Below are 14334 nucleotides of genomic sequence, written 5' to 3' on the forward strand. Positions count from 1 at the left end.
GCTTTCCCCCAATTTATGTACTGAGCATGACGTCACATGGTATGGAATATCCCTTTGGCCAGTTGGGGTCAGCTGTCCTGGCTGTGCCCCCTCCCAGCTTCTTGTGCACCTCCAGCTTTCTCAATTGGTAGAGCATGGGAAGCTGAAAAGTCCTTGACTAGCATAAGCACTACCTAGCAACAACTAAAACATTGGTGTGTTATCAACATTATTCTCATACTAAATCCAAAACACAGCACTGTACCAGCTACTAGGAAGGAAATTAACTCTATCCCTGCTGAAACCAGGACAGAGATAAAGACAGTTTAATAAGTAAAGCAAAAGCCATGCACACAAGCAAAACAAGGCATTCATTCACTACTCCCCATCGGCAGGCATGTGTTCAGCCATCTCCAGGACAGCAGGGCTCCATCATGCGTAACGGTTACTTGGGAAGACAAATGCCATCACTCCGAACATCCCCCACTTCCTTCTTCTTCCCTCAGGTTTATATGCTGAGCATGACATCATATAGTATGGAATATCCCTTTGGGTCAGTTGGGGTCAGCTGTCCCGGCTGTGTCCCCTCCCAACTTCTTGTGCACCCCCAGCCTACTCGCTGGTGGGGCATTGTGAGAAGCAGAAAAGGCCTTGACTCTGTGTAAGCACTGCTCAGCAATAACGAAAACATCCCTGTAGTATTGACACAGTTTCCAGCAGAAATCCAAAACATAGCCCCATACTAGCTAATATGAAGAAAATTAACTCCATCCCAGCCAAAACCAGCACACCTACTTATTCTCATATACACAGCCAAAAGGCTATGAACTTCGACTGTGAGCACAGTGGGGGAAAATGCCACCCTTGCTCCATCAGCCACGTGCCACTCGTCTGATTTTCCCCCCTTCTAACTGCAAAGACAAAGCAAAGGTGCTTAACAGTGGGCAAACACGTGTCCTATAGGCACCTTGTCATGCTATAGGCAGACAAAGCACCTATACATTTACCGTGAGGAGTCACATCTTGAGAAATTATACTAGAGGTTGGGCATTTTGGGATTTTTGTTTGGTTTTTCTCCTCTATGACCATAAATTCCCCTTTTTTATTCTCTCACCTGCAGTGTAGTTCCTGGCAATTTGATCCACTTCTTACAGACTCACCATCCTCCTCCCTTAAGGATTTAATTTCATTTAACGAATGGAGTTAATCCATAAAGATTAAAAATACTGGCAACATTAGTACCTGCCAGATAACCACTGGGTGAAGCACCAGACGCACGTTGTCCATGTGATATTAACAGTGCTGTGACCCACAGGGCTTTTGACAATACCTGAGAGTCCTTATATTCCCATGAGGAAAAAGGAGAAGAGAAAAAAAAAAAAAAAAGACGTAAAAACTCTCAGAGACCTGAAGCTGGGGAAGATGCTCTTCCCTCTCCTCTCAGATTTCCCATCAGGGCAGCTATATCCCTGCGCTACCTTCCAGTTTTGGGGCTGGAAGAGTGGACAGGACCCTAAATGTTGGCAGTAGCAGTCATATGTGGACGGCACCTCAGTTGCTCTTAAGTTATTCTGCGGGTGTTTCGATGCATTTTAGTTTCCTAAATAAAAATAAATTAATACTTTATTCCTTTCTGTTATAAAATGCCCACTTTATAAAGAAGTGTCATAATGCTAAGGCTATATATTCTTAGAAAAGAACTGTTTACTACCAAAAATTAATTTATTTTTGTAATATATAACTGATAAATATTAAGGGTGTCTGACGGAAAAAAAGACTTTTTTTTTTTAACTCTAAGAAAATCAGAAAGTCAGTAATCAGAAAAGACAACCATAAATTGTTTCAAAGCCTTCAAAAGTGCAGAAAGAAAGGTCAAGCTTTTGCATTTTCACAAAGTTTTTCAGGTTTATAAAAAAATGACTTTTAAACTTGGCTATTAATGGCTAGGTTCGAAGGGGGAAGGGGACAAAACCGGGCTTGCTAGAGATGAGCCGAGGGGTGGCGTGCCGATGCCGGGGGTGAAATCGATAGCCCAGCTCAAGTGCATCTACACCAATGCACGCAGCATGGGCGGCAAGCAGGAGGAAGATGAGGCGCTTAGGGACATGGTTTAGTGGGCATGGTGGTGTTGGGTTGATGGTTGGACTCGATGATCTTGGAGGTCTCTTCCAACCTTAATGATTCTATGATTCTATGATTCTAATCATCTACAGCAAGTCTTTCAATTTGCAAACAAATTCCCCTCTTTCACCCAAGGAAACTGAAATTATTCAAACATTTCATGAATAAAAATAATGTGCAAGAAGACACTTTTACTGTTTTCCAAAGGAGATGTGTTCATCCAGAGCAAAGATATTTATACAATAAATACCAATACAGGTATTTAATCTGAGATACACAGCACTCGGATGGGTGTAAGGCATACAGCTATGTTTAAGCAGCATCCCGTGTTCAGTTTTGGGCCCCTCACTACAAGCAAGACATTGAGGTGCTGGAGCACGTGCAAAGAAGGGCAACGAAGCTGGTGAAGGGTCTAGAGAACAGGTCTTATGAGGAGCGGCTGAGGGAACTGGGGTTGTTTAGCCTGGAGAAAAGGAGGCTGAGGGGAGACCTTATCACTCTCTACAACTACCTGAAAGGAGGTTGTAGTCAAGTGGGCGTTGGTCTCTTCTCCCAGGTAACAAGCAATAGGACAAGAGGAAATGGCCTCAAGTTGCTCCAGAAGAGGTTTAGATTGGATATTAGGAAAAATTTCTTCACTGAAAGGGTTGTCAAGCATTGGAACAGGCTGCCCAGGGAAGTGGTGGAGTCACCATCCCTGAAGGTATTTAAAAGACGTGTAGACTTGGTGCTTAGGGACATGGTTCAGTGGTGGACTTGGCAGTGATAGGTTAATGGTTGGACTTGATGATCTTAAAGGTCTTTTCCAACCTAAACAATTCTATGATCTTTTCCAACTACATTAATCCTCCAATATTTAAACATAAACACGTTGATTTTGTTTACCAAAATATGGCACAGTGAAACTATTTTGCCACTGGTTCAATACTGTTAAGCAATGGAGCTGTGAGCATGCACACCAGAGGTCAGAGGTATTGGGCAACAGTTTTTTTTAGGAAGGAGAAGCTCAGGGCATAATGCCTGAAGTGTCAGAGGGAAGTCAAGAAGGGCTTTTTCAACTGAAGAAAAATATGAAAAAGCAGACACTAAGGAAGAAAAATTAGGAAAACATTGGGGACAGTATTAAAAATGTCATTATCAAACTTCTAGGCTCTAGTGCTATGTGCTGCCTCTCGCATCCCAGACACACAGCAAACATGGGATGATATGCACCACCCTACAAAAAAAAAAAAAAAGATTAAAATTTTTTCTCTGTACAGAGTAACTGATGAATTTGGGTCCTTCATGCCTTGCACACCATAAGCACCGTTAACCCTTGCTTCCCCACCTCTCCCAAACAGCTACTCCCTGCCAATAGCTTAGTTTATGTGAAGCAGAGGCTGAGCTGACCACAAACCCCTGCATTTATTTTGACTCAACATCCACTAATTTAAATCTTTCTTCCCATCCTACCCCGTAATTTGGATGAATGTCTCAGGAACTTTGCATCAAATGAGTTTTGGGCAAGCAATTGCAAATGATTTGAGAGGACTGTCCTACTGGCAGACATAAGCCTCATCTCCTTAAGACACCAAGCTACCAAAACCCAAGTAAAACAAGAATGAAGTCTCGAGGTGCAGAAACATACTACTTGTTGTCTCACACATTATGTTTGGCAAGCATGAGGATAAACAACGCAGAGATGGCATTACAACCAAACTAAATCAACCTCTGTGCTGGAAGGGATGCTCAGCTTCCCACCGTGGTGAAAATCACTGCAGTCGTTACCTAACGGTTTGAGATATGTTAATAAAGTCAGCTATACATTACACTGATGCTTGTTAATATGTAATGTTGAGAAATATTAATATAATTTAAAAAATGTAATGGAAGAAGACAGAAGGGTCAGGTTTAGGTGCTGGGAAAAGCTGTGCCAGGGTCTAGCAGTGATTCCTAACTCTAGGGGCTGCGGCTAGAGGTGCAACCTAAAGCTGCTTTGAGATTGGTGTCAACTGCAATGATCTACAGCTGGAGAAAGCTTCATCTCCAGAACAAGGGCCTGGAAGCAGGGTAAATTATGGCCCTAGAAAGCTAATTCCTGGGAGAAGATTTCTTAGCAAAAACACAGCATATCAGTAGCTTGGGTTTGAATGCGCTAAAACTGAACTCAATAGACTTGTTTCTACTCCCAAGCATATGAATTATGAGCAATTTCATTGATGGGAGTGATCTTGCACAAGTCAGAAGCCACTGCAAGTCAAAAGGAAATTCCGCTGGGTTTTGTTAATTCTCCAGTTATCCAAGAAACTTGTTGGACTATTTCTACCAATTCTAGAAATGAAATTGTATCAAACACTGACCTTTTTTCTTCCCCACTGTCTTTATAATGCCATTTCCAAGTTTGATTTGGGTAACGGGCAATTAAACCAGCTTTTTTTTCTTACTTCTGGATTTTAAATAATTTCTAAAAACTGTTAGCTAAAGAATGTAGGACAGAAGTGTTGCATTATTCACAGCACTGTATCGAAAGAAAAACTGCATGAAATCTTGACATTAAGAAAGCAATTTTTTCCCCCTACCTCAAACTGTGCCAACCAGTCACTTTTATCCAATCCTTGTTACAGCAACAGAGAGGATAATATGACGCTTAGTTTCAATACATTGGATACTGCTAAATACAAAACACATAATATCATAGTAGACTGATTTTTTTTAGTTTATGTAAAACATGGTATGTTAAATCAAAGACAAATCCAGAGGGAATAACAAGGGTGATTCAAAGTAGGAAACCGGGAGCCATATCCCAGTACCGACTTGGACAACCAACCCCTTTTGCCATAGCATCCACCCTAAGGGTACAGAGTTATCCCTACAAATGCTGCTTTCATCCCTCATTTCTTCATTGATGTTTGTTATGATTTTTTTTCCCCTGCCATGAAACTTTAAGTGTCCCTGGAAAAGTTTTATTGACTTTATTCTTTTTCTTAACTCTTGATAAGGAGTTTAATGCTGGTTATGTGATCCAAGCAAATTAAACTATCTGTTTCTGATTAGGCATGCAGTTTTGAGATATGCTATGAATTAAATTTGCCTATCGAGTTAATATGCCTTTTCTCTCTAAATCTGAACACTTCTCCAACAGTAAAGGAAATAAAGCTTATCTATGAATATACAATTATTCTGTATGACAAACAACTGATTTGTTTGGATTACAAAATTTATCTGTATACTAAATGAAAAGGCAAAGAATTAACAATGTCCTATCAATGCTCTGGGGGGCGGGGGGGAATCAACTTAAATGTCAGCAGCGCTGTTTCTTAAAATCAATGGCAGAGGTGGTACACATGAACATTTTTCTATAAACAGAGTTATTAGGGTTGCTCATGATGGCAAGGCATGTATGAGGAAAAACCAACAAGGAATGACATAAAATACTGTTGTACACAGATTTCCTGCAGTTAAATCATACATGGCTACATTTTGAAAGGTTTTATTAACAGTTTCTGTAATATTTTATCACATGCAATTCTGCAGGCCCAGAACAGAGTGCTATGTGAATAAACTATGTAGACAAACTGCCTGCAATGCAACTCAAATATTTTACACCCATTTTACATGTTCACTTATAGGGCAAGGTTGGGGTTTTTGGCTTGTTTTGGGGGGGTGGGGTTGTTTTTTGGGGTAGGGTGCGGGTTTTTTTTTTTTTGGTTGGTTGGGGGGGGTTGTGTTTGTTGTTGGGTTTTTTTTGTTGTTGTTGTTGTTCATCTGTGGGTTTTGTTTTTTTAAAATAAAGACTCATTAAAAGCCTGACGCTAATGAGATACTAGTTATAGCCAGGTAGGCAAAGCACAACTCCATCTGGACCATCAAATATCTCAACATTATTACATCGCCCCTCTCTTCTGCAACTCTTACAGGAGCAGCTTTCCATGACACTTCCTTTAAGGCATGATACTGCTGTCTAACATAAGCGTCCCATCAAATTTGAAAGGAGGTAGTATTTTCACATCCCCCCTTCACCACCACTGAAACAGGGGCAAGAGAGGTGGTTTCCCTTCACACCGCAGGAAACGATTGTTTTGCTCCCCAATTGGATAGAAATCCAATTTAAAATATGTAAGCTCTGTTCAAAACTGGATTCATTTTTCACACAGCTCCTCTCGCTGTCTCGATGTGCTGGAACAGTCAGCTGTAACTGGGAGCAAAACAGTGAAGCTGTTCTTTCAGAAAAAAGAGCTTGGATATTGACACCAGAAGGCTCGCAAACTCTGAACTCGTTAGCTCTCAAAATTAAAAGCACTTACCTCTTCAAGGACATCTGCAAGCTTACTAAGTATCTCCTCAGGAAGGCTCTGGAATGTGGGAACACTGCAATACAAGAGAAACCTCAATTAATGGATCCCTCTATACAGGTCATAAATCTAGCTGCATTTCTCTCATCTATCTTCCAGAGTTATTTTGCCCTCATCATCTGGGGCAGAGGGCAAGCGTTCACCAGAAAAGCGGCATATATAATGGAAATCTGATCTTCTAGCAGCCAGGATGGATTTTGTGATGATGAGAGACCACTTGCAGTAAACATCTGGAGAACCACTCATAAAGCTGGTAATCAACTAAGAATCAGTTGAGGATTTACTGAAATTAATCTGCACCACAAGCCTGCTCAGTCACATGTATGACACTGCAATTTTTTTTCCTGGTCTGCTTCCATCCCACCAGAAAGAAATAATTAAAAAAAAAAAAAAAGAGGGGGAGAAAAGATCAGCTCTAACCAGCAACAGATAAAAGATTGACTGAAACCACAAGCAGGCATAACAAATGCAGAGCACAAAGCCACGAAGGGTACAGGGTCAGCAACAAAACAGCATTGAAGGACTGTTAGAATTATTGAAGACTTCATCAGGAATTTTACATCCAAGTGTGTTTGTTTTCTTTTGCCAAAAAGGCAACTTTTCCTCTTGTTTGGTAGCATTGCCCTCTGCAACGGTCTCCCAGGCCAGGCTGGACCTGCTGGTTGAGGTGAGAGGGCAATGAAGCAATAAAGAGCCCACTCGCCCAGGGTCCACAGGACTGAGATTTAATTCAGTCTGAATCAGGATGAGGGATATGAAGTTGGGTCTCCAAAGCTGCAAGTAACCCTGACCTGTATCTTCACTACCTTATAGGCTGCCCAGCAAGGTTTTGGAGTTTCCCTCCTCAGAGATATTCAAAAGCCATCTGGACATGGTCCTGGGCAACCACCTCTAGGTGGCCCTACTTAAACAGTGGGGTTGGACCAGATGGCCTCCAGAGGTCCCTCCCAACCTCAGTCAATCTGTGATTCTGCAATACCTTGGTGTCTCATTCTCTGTTTTCCATAAAAACTTGATGTTCATCAATATTCCCAAGCGATGCTAAACAAAACACATAGACACAACATACATTCCAGAGGCAGGAAAGCAGCACTGTACCTGCTTTAATTAAAAACACTTGTCATCAGCAGACTAATTAGCAATGCATCTACATGAAATATTAGCCCAAGCCTAGCACTGAGCTGATACAGCTCTACCAAGGCTATTTCCAAGAACAGTTCACTCAAGAGTAGCTTTATCACGGTCCATTACATGGTGTAAGCATAGTCCTATGCTCCTAATATTAAATTGAGTTCCCCAACGCGTTGCTCTGATTTCAGGAACATTGATGATCAGGTGCAAAGCAAGGAGGGAGGGGGCCGTTGGGAGGAGTTCCCTGCTGAGAGGTAAATATAACCCAAAACAAATCATGTTTTTCCTTTCACACAGGGTTTCACTTTTTACTTTGGATCACACAAAGGCATAAAAGTTATTCTCCACATTTTGGGGAGCTAAAAAACCCAAACCAAACCCATACATTTTTTGCAATCCTGAACTCTGGAGAGCAAGTCCTGGCATGTGCCTTTTGGGTAATCATCCCACCTATGTTTCATGAGCCCTAAACACTTTCTGGATGCACAATTTGGTGGCTGCTTCTGCACCCAGAGAAAACCCACCCAAAAAAGCAAAGGGAGGTCTGAAGACCTTACAGAGGGTTTGATAGCAAACCCCAGTATTTTGTCTGGGGCCAAGCATGAAGTGCCTGGTGAACTTAATATGTGAGCACAGTTAAAGCAGAATTTGCTTTTATTAGCTTAAACATACGCTATGCTGCAGTGGAATTAGAAAGTTTGGAAGCCTTCATTATTTGTTTTAAAAAAAACCCAGAACTTCAGCTGAATTTGTTAATTGGTAACAAGACAGAACTGGCCAACTAAGTGCAGAAAAATGATTATTCATGCTCTCAGTAACATCTTTTGTTTTTTCCTTAGGAAGCACTCTTTTTCACCGAAAACACATGGGTCCACAATGTAACAAGAGCAAACAGAAACAGCTTGAAAGGAATTATATGATGACTAGGCCTAAGTATAAAATCAAAGTTCATTATACCAACTCTAGCATTCCCAAATGAGGAATAAACTGGTGGGAGAAGATAATACTCCCAGACATCTGGACAAATTTTACTGTGGTTGCACCATTACACTCCCAAATTGGGGGAGAATGCATCACAGCATATTTTTTACAGATAATTATGTCTGTGCAATCCAAGGGAGGGTAGCAGAAGACATTTATTATAGACCAAGTACAGGAGAAACAGAGAAATAGCATATGAGGTCTGAACAAATCCTAAATCTTACTATTGAAAACTTAGGATATTAAGTAAAGAAAGAAAATTTCCTAAGATAAATGCTTACAACTTTAACACAGCAATAGAGCAGATAATGGGAAAATCAACTTGTTGATAAAACAAACTCCAATTACATGACATCACAGAATTACACAATTAATATGTGTGTATACAAATACAAATAATACATATATATTAATAATTTATGGTGGTTTATGATGGGCCAGTATCATTCTAAACAGCTAGAAACAACAATACAGCCAAATTATATTTGAGTCTCATGAGAAGAGGTTTTACAAGACTGCCCATCACTTTAGTACCAAAAAACCTGTACTCAACAAATGCTTTTATAAAATAGCAGAGAGAAAACATTTATTGACCTGTTAAAATATGTCACAAATTCAGGCCAACAGAGCTGATGATAACACTGATAGCAGAACAAGATTTGAAAACATGCTCAAGTGCATAAGAGGGCATTGAATGCTTGGCTTGATTCTCCAGGTCAATAAAAATAGAGCCCCACTCTCTCCATGACAACATTAAACAGATTCGTAAAATAGATTCTTGCTTTCCCCCCAAATCTGCCTGTATTATTTAAAGATTTGCATAAAAAGATCAATGTTTTGGAGATTATTTCCATGTGGGTACCTGCACTCAAAGGAAAATGGAGCCTCAGCTCTAAAGGGAGAGCTTAAGAGGAAAACAGCTGAGCAGCAGATTGCTGCAAGTGGGAAAACATATGCTAGGAAGACAAACAGGAGCAGAAGACTCAAAGGAAATCTTTGAAGATGTTGCAGCACAGCAACAGTTAAGAAAAATATTTCATCTTCCACAGCTTTGTGAAATTTGTGAAGAAGTCTGAAAATACACGAGAGAACATTTAGCAGTTGAGTTTGGATGTATTCGTTATTTATGATAGAAGAAATCCCAGCAAATACAGCTTAATCTCATCAAGAAATTACTTGCTCTGTCCCTAACAAAGCAGGATCAAGTAAACCCAGACTTTCTCTGACGAGTTCTTCTCCAACTGCTTCTTAAAACCCATCAATAATGAAGATTTTAAAAAATCCATGTCATCTACTCTAGATAGTAACAGTTGCTACAGGTAGAAAAAAAAGTATTCTGATATCTAACGTCAAAGTCTCTCAGCAAAGTTTAAAACTCATTACTCTCTCCTACCTGCAGCACACCTGAAGGACTTCATCACACTTCTCTCCATAACCATCCCCCACTTTGCCTAGGAACTATGTCTAGTAGACTAAGCACCAGCAACTTGCTCAGCCTTTCCTAGTAAGCTGTGTTTCCTACAAGTCTGGTTACCCAGTCCTCCTGTGGACTCTCTCCAGCTGCTTCTTATTCCATATAACAAGGGGAAATTTCTCTACCTGAACTGACTATAGTATTGAGAAGTTGCCCTGAAAGGGAAAGATCTGCACTCCAACATACCCATGCTAAGGTGGGAACCCCATCTTGTTCATCCTGGGTGAATGCCTTAATCACTCCTGGGCCAGAGAGAAGATGACCAGGGCTTTCTCTGCTGCCTAATCCTTTAAACATATTTTGAGAGAAACTGGTTAAGCACTTAATTGCAGAAAAGGCTCCAGCTCTGCTACAATTTCCCCCACTGAAACGGTGATCAGCACTACACCACCTAACACCTCTAACACTGATTATTAAAAAAAAAACCCCACCCCTGTGTGATAAGGTTATGGAATAAAGCTGGATATGGAATAGAGATGCTTTCACAACTGCCAGTCTACTCACCTGCAGCCTCCCCCTGCTCTTCAAAGTTATTTATGGTGATACGGGTGTTAAAAAGTATTTCGACCAAACTATTTATGTCTATTTTATACGCCCCCTTTGCAGAAGTACAGTCCAAGGTCCACATGAAGAGATGCCTCCAGGCCACCCTACAAAGGTGTGTAGCACACAACAAGGCAAACCAGATCCATAACTTAAGGAAATTGAGTTTTAACAGCAAATGCCAATAAAACTGATTATTTTTTTTAATCAATCCACAAACAGCACAATGCTTTATCACAAAAGATATATGACTACCACCAGGGGTAAGAGGATGAGGAGCAACCTCTGACCTTCTCCAGTCTCCCTGCCCCAAGCCTCGTTAGACTCTCCTTTGAGAGAGTTTCTTCTCATGAAAAGGAGAAGTAGCTGCACTGGTGGAGGAGCTGCTCACGCTGGCAAGGAGAGGTGACTTTTTGATGGCTATATTCTACACTATTCAGCTACAGAATGTTTTGTAGGCGATATAGCTGGTGAGGGCACCATTGGGAATTGCTTGCTGTCTGCAGGAATGGCAGAGCAGCTATTCCGGTTGGCTCTGAAAGCGACACGTTTTCACAGAGAGCTCAACATGCTGAACAGAGGCTGCCAAAATAGGGGAAAACAGCTGTGCCAAAATGTCCACGTTGAATCTCTGTCCCAATACAAAAGCAAAGACGTGGCCAACCTGAAGGTGGTGGAAGGAGGCGTGAAAGTTCAGGTTTCCATCCCTGGTTATCTGCTCTTGACTTTTAGGTAGAAGCAACATCCCCCATTAGCAATGCTTTGATTCATCCTTTTGATTCATCCCATGGGATTACTCCTGTACTAAACCAGCAAGGGCTTCCAAATAATCCTGGCTGTAACCCAGGGGGTTGATTTTACCCTAAAATATACTCGGTGGCCCAGATACCAGCACTCCAACAGGACACTTATCTTCCGACACACATGAAAACTGTGCAGGGTCCTTGGCTGTCTTCTGCCCTCAGCCCAACACAAAAGCAGCTATTCACTTTCTAAATGCATTTCAAGATGCGTTTCCCAAACCTTTGAAGGGCATTCATTGAAAGTGTTCATCCGGCTTCGCAGTCGGCGGCAGACGGTCCTTGTGGGTTAACTCTCGAAACTGCACTGTTACAAATGCAGTTGTTGTCACTGTTCTCTGCCTTGGGCCAGATGGGTAAGCATAGTTTAAAAATCAAAACAGATCAGTAAAAGGAAATGAAGTCTGTCTGCATTCCCTGAAACACTTTTTTCTGCACCCGACTGGAATGACGGTTGAAAAATGCTAACGTTTTCATCCTTGCTTTACCACATTTGGGATGCCCCTACAGCACTGTCTCTCTGCTGTGAAAGAACCGAGGCTAAATCTTACCTAGCAGAAGCTGAGGCTTGATTTAGGATACTCACAAAAAATGATGTTTTGAACAACTCAAGCTGGAAATGCTATGTACAGGCAGCTGCCCACTGGCCATCAAGCAGTGTCAGGTAGGGACTGCTGGCTCCATCAGGATCATGGCCTTAAAAAAAAGGTCTTTGCAGCCTTATTCATGAAAGTTTACAAAAATTTACTGTGCAGTCTTTATTGTTGTCTTCTCTTTGCCTTCTTAAACTGGGACATGTTGCAGCAGAGAAACTCACGTAGTCCCACCCTTCCCATGTTGATGTCTCTCCTGAGATCTGGTTGGTGTCAGTTGAAGTGGGATCTTGCAGAAGATAGTTTCAGAAGGAAAAAATAAAAAATCTCTATTGCTCCTACGCCACACTTATATCTTAGGGACAGATCCTGTCCCTGTCATGTATGTTAATACAGCCATACAGAGCAAAAAAAATGCTAATTATGGAATAAACCCTAACTCAAGCCAGGAAGGCAGAGAGCAGAAGCACAAAGCAAGACCTGCCTCTATGTTTTACATGGTCCCATATGTGGCATTTCATTCCAGTACTTTAAAAATGCATTTCCATCCTGGTAAGCAAGTTGCACACTGAGTTTCAGATCATCAGCAAAACCATCTCCCAGGGTGCTTGGAGATGCCATGGGGATTATCTGGTGTCGGAAGTGCCCAGCAATGCCAGAGAGCTGAGATCATCCAGTGACTGGACCGTGTATCAGCTTGCTGGGGAGAAAATGCAAAGATTTTTGCGGAGCTGGTAGGATGGGGAGTCTCTTTTGAAGAGTGAGAACAACTGCAAAGTCGTGCCTGAAGCCAACACAGCTGCTGGATGCCTCTGTGCAAGAGCCAGCGTGCAAGAGAGGCAAGCGTGTGGAGTGAGAGAGTTGTATATTCATTTTGTATTGCAAACTGTTGTATCAAAATAAATTCCTCTTTTCTGTCAGATTAATAGGTATTATTTGGAGGATAAATTGTTCAGATTTTTTCATATGTAGTACTCACCACAATAGAAGTGGCAGAAAATAAGTTCAGAAAAGGTGTATTTAGTTCTCCAGCAACTCAATCCTTACCCTATTACAAATGTAATTGGTTAAAGCAAGGCTAGTTTTCCTGAAGCCATTTCCTGCAAGTTTTGCTTAGCTTAAAGAATATTAGAGGAATAGGAGGAAGGGAGATGGAGAGCAACAGTCACTCACGCTCACGTTAATTACCCTTATGTCTGGCCTTGAAAGCAGCTCATACAATGCAAATCTTGGGAAAAGAGAATAGACTTGCTCAGCAGGTGCTGCAGATGACTTGTCTGCTGTGCTAAAGCTACAAAAGCATTAAAATCATTTGCAATTGTTAATCTCGGAGAGGGCAAAAGTGTTATAGCTACAGTTTTAAAGCTCTGCCACTCATAACACAGACCTTATTCTGGTAAATAAACTCCTGAAAGAAGTTTGTAGTAAATTTTTTCTCCCAGACATCTGGTTATATACTAAGAGCTGCTATACATATGAAAATGGGAGAGATGCAGAATGCAAATGAACTGATCTTCTTCCTTATGAGCAAAAGACTAAAGTAAAGCAAGTGCGAAGCGTTGCATTTTTTTCCTCTCATGATGAAAGGATAATAACGATGCTAATGGATGAAGTGGTCTGCTGACATCACGAGGCAAAAACTCTGATTTCCCTGCGAGGAACGCACATGGGGCATGCAAAATGATTGCAAAAGGATGCGGTTGCACACCTTATTTTGGCCCAGGCTCTGTTTATGTTCAATAGGCTGCTCAGGTACTCTGGAATATTATTTTCCCTTGCTTCTGTCAATCCCTGTCTTTCCCTGACAGGGGTTCATTATCAGAGGCAGCCCTCCTACTGCATCTCATTTTGCAGTCACTGGGGAGATTGTACAATTTAAAAAAAAAATAAATTGTTGCTGTCATGATGAGAGGGAAGGAGAGATATTAGCAGGTATGTAAACGCCTTGACCCATTTTACATGCATTCACTCAAGATTATTCATCTTGAAAAGGACGATTGCTCCCAAAGAGCTACAAATGCTCAACAGCAGCAACTACTTTGGAAACACCACTAAACTTTAAGCCAGAACAGTTTTGGTTTCTCATCTCAAGACAGAGGATTCACACTGCCCAGCAGTGCTGCTCTTGTGCCAGCCTATGGAGGAAACTTATACCTGCTATTACCGTTTGAGTACGTTATGGGATTTTTTCTGCTGTAGCAGTTGGTATTTCTTCATATTTGCAAATCAAATTATATTTATAGTCCTGAAGGAAAGCTTCTGTACCTTCCAACTCACCTGTCTTTTCCAACATTATTATATAGGTAATTAAAGATAATAGCTGTTGCAAGAAGCCTCACACCCCTGTACCCCCCTGTGTGTTTTGTTTCTATGATCCTGCA

The 14334-nt window shown here is 41.3% G+C and overlaps 1 protein-coding gene across 1 annotated transcript in view; it reads right to left on the minus strand.

Annotated features, from left to right (window-relative positions):
* Positions 1–14334, minus strand: part of LOC103924282 (cGMP-dependent protein kinase 1-like) — a 360077-nt gene that overhangs the window by 50673 nt on the left and 295070 nt on the right. Inside the window, exon 5 of the mRNA XM_009332774.1 lies at positions 6384–6447. Coding sequence (XP_009331049.1) covers positions 6384–6447 — 64 coding nt within the window. The remainder of the gene's footprint in view (positions 1–6383; positions 6448–14334) is intronic.

This window comes from Pygoscelis adeliae, unplaced genomic scaffold (genome assembly GCF_000699105.1).
Source record: "Pygoscelis adeliae isolate BGI_AS28 unplaced genomic scaffold, ASM69910v1 Scaffold139, whole genome shotgun sequence".
Lineage (NCBI taxonomy): Eukaryota > Metazoa > Chordata > Aves > Sphenisciformes > Spheniscidae > Pygoscelis > Pygoscelis adeliae.